General features: G+C 36.0%; 2 protein-coding genes across 2 annotated transcripts; one reads left to right on the top strand and one right to left on the bottom strand.

Moving 5' to 3' along the window:
- The first annotated feature begins 3512 nt into the window (after positions 1 to 3512).
- Positions 3513 to 5202, top strand: LOC107468842 (uncharacterized). Its single transcript, XM_016088215.1, has 4 exons — positions 3513 to 3876; positions 3980 to 4728; positions 4798 to 4972; positions 5072 to 5202. The coding sequence occupies exons 1-4, from the start codon at positions 3513 to 3515 to the stop codon at positions 5200 to 5202; spliced, it is 1419 nt and encodes a 472-aa protein (XP_015943701.1).
- A 1013-nt stretch (positions 5203 to 6215) lies between these two features.
- Positions 6216 to 6798, bottom strand: LOC127742560 (chromatin modification-related protein EAF7-like). The gene is made up of 3 exons (XM_052255182.1): positions 6774 to 6798; positions 6537 to 6693; positions 6216 to 6402 (listed from the first exon to the last, which is right to left on the bottom strand). Exons 2-3 carry the CDS (start codon positions 6634 to 6636, stop codon positions 6230 to 6232), a joined length of 273 nt encoding a protein of 90 aa, XP_052111142.1. The 5' UTR covers positions 6637 to 6693; positions 6774 to 6798; the 3' UTR covers positions 6216 to 6229.
- Between the last annotated feature and the right edge of the window lie 2227 nt (positions 6799 to 9025).

Below are 9025 nucleotides of genomic sequence, written 5' to 3'. Positions count from 1 at the left end.
GCATAAAGACCACTTTTTAAAGCACTCTCTTTTTGCCTTTTATCTTTTCTTGTACACTCACATTCCACCACCAAGACTCCTTATCTATTTAAAACTTTCTTTTGTTGTTCTTCTAATAACTTCCTCCATCTCCTTCCACATCTCCTCCGCGTTTCCATCCCCTTCCCACTCTGTCTCTTCTCCTACCCGTCTTAGGAAGCTTATTTGTTCCTCACCTTTCATCTACCACCACCTCGTCCTTGAATTATTCGTATGATGTCTTTTCCTCAATTTTTGTTTAACGCAAAAATTCATGACGAACATCATACGTTGTGTTGTTAAACTCTCTCTTGAAATAATTTTACAATTAATGAAAAATTTTCAGTCAACTCTCCTTAACAAAAAGAAGTCGATTTAAGAGCTTGTCATGCCACTCCTATAAGTATAAGATGTTCGTCTCTCTTTTTAAAGCATGTATTTGCGATGAGAAAGTCAAAAGTTGAGGAAACGTTCAAAATAGTTTCATCCTCGATATTGACCACTTGCGGTGCATAGGCGTTAATCACATGAAAAGTACATCCTTCCACCACAAATTTGATAGCGATAATCAAATCACCCATCCTCTTGACATCTATTACGTCTTTTTTCCACTACTTATTCATAATAATACCTACCCAATTTCTATTTTTCACTTTTTCTGTATACCAAAATTTAAATCAGGAGGTATCCAATTCTCTAACTTTTGCGCCGACCCATTTTATTTTTTATAAATACATGATGTTAATCTTCCTCTTTATCATAGTATCCACCATCTTCATAGATTTTTTTATTAAAGTGTTTGTATTTCATGTTCCAAATATTAATTTTCATATAATTTCAAAAAATATACTCTTTTAAAATATTTTTAAAAAAATAGAGATATACATATTAACACTAAAATGCGACGGATCAGCATTTCAAATATTAGAATGCTACTTATTATAAAATAATATAATGAGTTAATATATATTAATTATAGCAATTAATTGAAGTTATTAAATTAATATATTTTATATGAGACCTGCTACATATACAAGTCTTTTTGACTTGCAAGTTTTACAAGTTGCTACACATACGAGCCTTTTAATGCGTTATTCAACCATTTCCTGTTTTCAAAGCGTTACACTCACCATGTATTATGAACGACTCCTCTTCCTCTTCCTCTTCCTCTTCCTCTTCCTCTTCTTCGTTTTTTTTTTCAATTTTCATGGTTTTTGAAATCAAACTTTGAAATCGTTTTGAAGATAATGGAGCTTCAGAAATACACCCAAACGATTATAGAAATACACCTAAAAGATTACAGAAATACACCCAAAGGATTACAAAAGTACACCCAAAGAATTTAAGAAATACACCAAAAATTCATTGAAGTACACCTATACATAATTCAGAATTCTTTCTCTTTCTCCTCCTCATCTTCTGCTGCTTCTTCTTCTTCAAAAATGATTTTAGAGCTTGATGTCAAAAAACAATGAAAATCGAGAATAACGAAGAAAGAAAACAAAGAGAAAAGCACGTAAATGAAGAAGAAGAAGAGGAAGATGAGGAAGAAAAATGTGCAGCAAGAAGAAGAAGAAGGAGAAAGAGAAGGCAAGAAACGAAAGAAAAGAAGAAGAAGAAGAGGAAGAGGAAGAAGAACGTGTAGCAAGAAAAAGAAGAAGAAGGAGAAATAGAAAGTAAGAAACGAAAAAGAAGAAGAAGAAGAAGAAGAAGACGAAGAGGAAGAAAAACGGTTCGAAGCGCGTTTTGAGCGTTAGTTTTAATTGGACTTATAAGGCTTACAAGCCTTAATCGCTTGTATGCGAAGAATTTTTCATTTTATATTTAGCCAAGGCATTTAGGACTGTCTTTTTATCTGTGGACCATACGGTAGAGTATCCAACAACATCGACCTTGTTTATGGTGTGTTATTGGGTTACTACATTCCAACTCCAATAATTATTTCGTTACACGTTAGAATATATTTAATTCACATATATTTCTGCATTATTATAATTAAATAGCTATTTTTATTTCCTTATATATTACTATATTTAGTGTTATAGNNTAATATCAATATAGATGCTATTACTCTATTTTATTCCTTAAATATAGTAACTCTTGCATTATTATATTTAAGTCGTGATTATTTTTATAAATATTAGAATATTTTTATTTTTTTATATACATTATTATATGGTTATATTTATAGTTATTAAAATCGAACTGATAATCAATCTAGCTAAGTTATTGGATTACTGGATTAATAATTTAACCGATGAATTACTGATCAAACTGTTTGATCCAATAATAATTAAATAAATATAGATAATTATAATAAAATTAAAATTTTGTTACAATATATTTAGTTATTTAATACTATGTCAGCAAAAATAATTAATTTTTATATTAACTACATGAATAACAAAGAATAAAAATAATTGATAAATATGTAAAATATTTTATATTATTAATATATTAAAATTAAACTATAAAATAAATAAATACAATATTACTATGGAAGAAAAAAATAATATTTTATATTATTTAAATTGTATTACTTTAATTTAAATATAATTACTTTTAGTATAATATATATAATTATTAGTCTTTAGTATGATAACTTAATAAGTGCATTGCGTTACTTTTATAATATATATATAATTATATACTCTAATAATGTTTAAGAACATGTTAGGCTAAATTTTTTAGATATTATGAAAGCATAGGTGTATTATGGAGATATTATGTTAGTTTAGTGTAATGCATTGATATAGGAGTTGAACAAATATAACAAGAAATCGTTATTAACGATTTTAGAATGGACAAAAAATTGTGAAAATGAGACTACTGATTTTTGAATAAGACAAAAAAGATAAAAAATGGGACTTACGATTTCAAGTAGGACAAAAATAATTTCTGAACCTATGGAACTTGAATCGTTAGTGCCGATTTCATTTTTTTATTTTAAAATTATTTAATTCGTAAACGTGAGTAATGATTTATTTATTAACTTCTCTATATATAGAGTGCGTGCGTGAATGTAATGTCTTGCAATTCTCGAACTCTTTTTTTCTTTCTAATGCTCTTCTTCTACTTCTACTTCTTTTTGTTGTTTTTCTTTTTTACTGTGTGCAAGCAATTTTTGTTGTTGTTTGTTATTGGGTAAATTTTTTTGTTTATGTTAGTTATATAAATATTTCATTTTGAGACTGTGATATTTCGTTAATTCGTGTTAAAAATTATAATAGAAATATAATTTTCGTGATCATAAAAATGAATAATAATATTAGTTTTAAAATTTATTATAATGGCCAAATTTTATCTAAAACAGCTGAAGGTGTGATATTTATGTGTAATAATCCTTGTATTCTGTTCTTTCTTTTATGGTGTCGTTCGAAGAATTTAAGAGTTATATTTGTCAGAATATAGATCCTCACATGCCAAAGAGAGTGACAAATATTTTATACAGACGACCTATATTAGTATTCGGTGGATTCGTTCAATTTCATGCGATGTGCATCAATGATAACACAAGTCTGCAAGAGATGTTCTCAATCAACTATGAAGCCCAATCACGAGTATCTGTTATTGAGCTGTACGTGGAGTTTGACCAATTACCGAATACGGTGGAACAAGATGATCATGATTTCGATGGAAAAAGTTATAACGGTGACAGTAAAGAGGAATATGAAGGAAATTATGATTTCGTTGATCCGAATGCAGATGAGGAACAAGAGGACTGCACCATTGAGTCGGACGTCGAAGACGTCGCAAATGCACTAGCGAGTGAGCATCCATTCGAAGAACTGTCTTTCATGCGTGCTTTGGATCTCGATGCCATGAATGCTCCAGAATTTTCGGAGTATGCCAATGCAGGTTTGTCGTTGCATCACACCGTATTTGGATTAGTACTTTAAATATTATGTTTGCGTATTAATATTATGCACCGTGTAAATATGGGTTGGCGGTGTTATTGCAGATCCACCTGTGGTCAAGGATGGTGAATTTGTCATAGGGATGGAATTTAATTCTAGAGAGGCTGTGATCAAGGAAGTTAAAGATTATACCATTCACAGAGGTGTTGATTATTGGGTTTTTGAGTCTGAGCCGACGACATTTTACGCGAAATGTGTGCAATATGGGCAAAGCTGTGATTGGCTTATCAGGGTTAGCTTGATGCGAAGAAAGTATTGTTGGGAGATTAGACAATATAATGGCAGTCATACTTGTACTAGAGCCACTATTTGTCAGGATCATTTGAAGTTGGACTTAGACACTATTGCAGATGCAATTAAGCCATTGATAGAGGCCGATCCATCCATAAAGGTGCGATCAGTAATTGCAGATGTCCAATCAAAGTTTAACTACACGATTAGTTATCGCAAAGCATGGTTGGCTAAGCAGAAGGCAGTTGAAAAAATTTTTGGAGGGTGGGAAGCCTCTTATGAAGCGTTGCCCATATGGTTTGAGGCAATGGTGAAGAAAGAGCCATCAGCAGCTGTCAAATATGAAACGTTACCTTGCTACCGCGGGGATGAATTGGCTCAGGATGTCAGGGTTCTAAATCGAGTTTTCTGGAGTTTCTACCCATGTATAAGAGCATTTAGGCACTGCAAGCCAGTTGTACAGGTAGATGGCACACACTTGTATGAAAAATATAAAGGAGCGTTGTTGGTCGCAGTTTCTCAAGATGGTAACAACAATATTGTGCCAATTGCATTTGTGCTTGTAGAGGGGGAGACATCAGATGCATGGTTCTTTTTCCTTCGTCATTTGTGAACCCATGTGGTGACGAAGGATGGGGTGGGACTTATCTCTGATCGTCACGAGTCTATTAGGTCAGCAGTTTCTCGTTGTGATGGAGCATGGGAACCGCCAAGGGCCAGACACATGTTTTGCATTAGGCACATAGCATCGAACTTCTTGAGGAAGTTCAAGGCACCGTTCATGCAAAAGCTTGTGGTGAACATAGGTAATTAACAATGTGTTCTATATAATATTTTATGCATGTTGTGGTTATGTTTCCAATGGTGGTTATCGTTGTGTGTTTTCATTGTATCTTTTTGTCCAGGCTATTCTAAGACGGTGGATGAATACGAAATCCGTTACCAGAGGTTTCGCAGTCGGGGTGAGGCATACAATTGCTGGCTAGATTGGATTCCCCGTGAGCAACACTCTTTGGCATATGATGGTGGCCATTGATGGGGTCATATGACAACAAATCTGGTGGAATGCATCAATGGGGTGTTGAAGGGTGCACGCAATCTTCCCAGCACAGCACTTGTAAAGACGACTTCTTATAGACTGAATGAGTTGTTCACAAGGAAAAGGGATGGCGCTGAGACTCGTCTTCGAGCCGGACACCTATTCTCCGAAATAGTGACCGAAAAGATTCAGCAAAATTTGATTGCGGCTGGAAACATCATGGTTAGTTGCTTCGATCGGCAGAATGAAGTTTTCGAGGTGAGGGAGATGCCCAGCGGTGTTGAGTATGCGGTAGACCTGCGACGTAGGCACTGTGACTGTGGTTATTTTCAAGTTGATCGCTTTCCATGTCGTCACGTTTTTGCATGTTGTGCAAACCAACGTCTTGATTGGCAAGTTTACGTTCACGAGGTGTATCGGATGAATGAGATCCGAAAGGTGTACAGAGCTAGATTTAGGCCATTGGGCAACCCAACAACGTGGCCGGTGTATGGAGGGCCACGGATGATACCTAATCCTTCACTTAAGAGAGTTACCAAAGGTCGTCCCAAACAAACTCGCTTCTTGAATGAGATGGACACACGATCAATGCGAGGTCCGAGATGTTGTAGGCTATGCGGTGTAGAAGGACACAGTCGTAGTAGGTGCCCCCAAGCGCGCCGGAACTAGTGCACGCGAGGCAGACCCACCGTAAGTGTATTATACAGGAAAGGCTAAGGGTGTACGTTACAGATTAAAACAACGTTGAGTATATTATTGCCAATTACAATCTACTATTAATGAAGAAAAAGTATGTTCCCAGGTTAAGCATTGATATTTTTAGTGAATATAGTAGTTTCTCATAGCATGGTTATAGATTCTAGTAGTACATAAATAAAATTAACATCACGGACTTTGCCATTAAGTAGTAGATCAAAGTAGAATCTAGTAGTTTGTCATAGCATGTACATAAATAAAGGCAACTAGCACATCAAACTAGAATTTTGAAGTCACAAAATACATCGTGGAATGACAAACCAATTTGCTACATATACTTTGTAAATTTTTTCTTTACTGTGTTAACCACTTTTTTGTACTTGTTCGACATTGCTTTCTTTATCGCTGATGGGGTATATCTCTTTTGGCTGCGACGGGGTGGATCTACCCTTAAATTGTAGCCTTTATCCCGTTCTTGTTTTGCTGCTGTTCCAGTCACACCTGCCAACATTAACAACATATCTCAATCTACATGTACGTAATAATTATAACATAAAGCACATTTATCTCAGAGTGATAATAATACAGACAGATGCCACAATACCATCACACTATAATAATTACAATTGAATTACCTCTGGTCGGCCTAGGCTGCCCATTGTTATCTTTGTCGTCATCATCATCCTCACTTTCATCCGAATCTTCTTCCTCATTGTCCTCGTCACTTAAGTCCATCTTATCACGGTATGAACCGTATCTGCGGTGTGCAAACTGGTCTTCTTCACTTGTCTCCTGGATTGATGAATCAATGAGATTAAGATCAATTCTTGGAATATATGCACTAGTTTCAGAGTTGTACTCATGACCAATACCTCGACCCCAATCGCTTCTGCTGGAATCTAGTGACACTCTAGCGGTTGAATAAGAGGAATTGGTAGGTCGATGTACTCATGAATCGAATGACAATCTACTAGGCACCACCTGAGGTGGCTGTGGCATCTTTTCCGGATGTAACTTCTGCTGGTATATAGGATGTTGTGTCGGATCCAACACATTAGACATTTGGGGCGTACTTGGATCTTGCATGAACCCGATGATCTGATCCCAGGTGGTTTCTGCCATTGCCTCTGTCAATTGTGGGCTGTGATGAGTATTTGGTGCATCAAATGATGCGACATAGGGATGTTCTATTGGCATGTTTTGTATAGCCATTTCATCCTGAGTTGGAATCCATCCAACTTCACTAGGATGCGAAAGTGGCTGTGTCTGTGGTGGGTGTGTTGGCGGTGGTGGACATGGTTGTCGTTGTGGCGATGGCGACCGTGGACGTGCCTGGAGTGATGGCTGCGGTTGTGGTTGGTCTACACGAGCGGACAACTGTATCTGTTCAGCAAATTCTCTATGGTGCCAATCTGTGTAAACATCTGACGAGTCGAAATTATCAACTATCTCTGCACCAAGCACATCCCATTGTCTGTCTTGCCACAAAGTAATCCATTCACTCCACTGTTGGGCCCAGTTATAATTTTTTGGACCCGTTAACAACATGTTGTGTGCATCTTCAAGAACCTTTGGTGTTTCGGGTGGGTCTTGTTGTCTCCCGAATTGTCTCTTAATCCTATCGGTTGGGCACCACTCAATGCACTCGAAGGAAATGAGTGGAGACGGTGCAAGCCACATGCGTGCATCCTCATACATGTCATGCAGCACGAAATCGGGTCCAAGATGTCGCGCACTATATGGGTCCCACAAAAACTGTGTCGACATAAAAACACTAGATTAGGCACACCTCTTAACAATGAAAATAACGCATGGTATAAAATTAGAGGACGAATGAAACATAAGTAATAATAATGACATACATTAGCATTTGTAATGTTATCAAGCATCTGCCTAAAATGTGCAGGTGTCCACCGTGTAAACTCACTTGAAGGGGCATCCCACTCATTCCACCTGTCATTGAATAATGTTACATCAATATGATGCATTTACGTAGTAAATTAATAAAACATCAGTATATAAATATCCTTAGAGGTCATACCGACAAGCTAACGGGAAAGTCGGGAGATGGCGAATTGGTGCAAGGAAAGGCATCCGTTCCCAAGCCCACACATGCAACAATGCTAAAGGCCCATCTAAATCTTTGCGATCATATTGGGTGGCCCTACACAAAGACCTATACAAGTGGGCAAGACAAGCTGATCCCCAGCTATATGTCCTAATTCTAGGAATATCACGGAGCAAGGGTAGAAATTTCCAATACACCCCCGCACATAATTTGTCAGCAAATAACGTGGTACCGAACAGCGACATAATGTGGCACCTGGAATAACACTCCATAGCCTCATGAGAATTCAAAATTATGCCATGCTTAACATTACGCAACCATGTTAGCTTGATAAAGCTACCTCTGCATTCACTCGCTGTTGGGGCAACTCCAAAGTTCATCAGACATTCTTGCACCATGGATCTGTGATTACTGTTGGTTGGCCCTGTAACTGATAGCCCAGTTTCTTGAAGACCAAGTATCAAAGCTACATCTTCTAAAGTGATAGTACATTCACCTATAGGGAGATGGAACGTATGAGTCACTGGATTCTACCGTTCTACCAAGGCATTTATCAAGGCCGTTTGTCCGAGAATTTTTCGAATCTGAGAACATTGTAAAAGTCAGCGGCTCTTAGATAGGTTTCTATTCTCCGATCATATGGTTCTCGAACATATAAATATCTCAGTCCAATTACTCTAGAACCCTGACATAAATAATCAACACATAATTATAACTGTTAAAATAATAATGATAATAACAATAAAAAAAATATCAACGTTAATTAGTATGGAAATGCACTTGGAAGTGAAACTATTAAAAATGATTTATAACAACCGTAATAACAATAACTAATAAAACTTAATAACACTATCAATAAACCTGTAACTATCTCAATAACAGTAATAATAGTAATAATAACAATAATAATAATTAAAAAATAAATTAGCCACTAAACTCTTAAAAACAGGGTACTCACATGTTTATTTGGACTAACTATCATGTTCATATTAATTTTGTACACTCAATTCAATTATGATAACTAACTTCACTTTTAGTTTATAATAATATTATCAG

This window comes from Arachis duranensis, chromosome 10 (assembly GCF_000817695.3).
Source record: "Arachis duranensis cultivar V14167 chromosome 10, aradu.V14167.gnm2.J7QH, whole genome shotgun sequence".
In the NCBI taxonomy this organism is placed as follows: domain Eukaryota; kingdom Viridiplantae; phylum Streptophyta; class Magnoliopsida; order Fabales; family Fabaceae; genus Arachis; species Arachis duranensis.
Note: the sequence above shows the minus strand (reverse complement) of the source record. Positions and strands in the feature narration are given on the sequence as shown.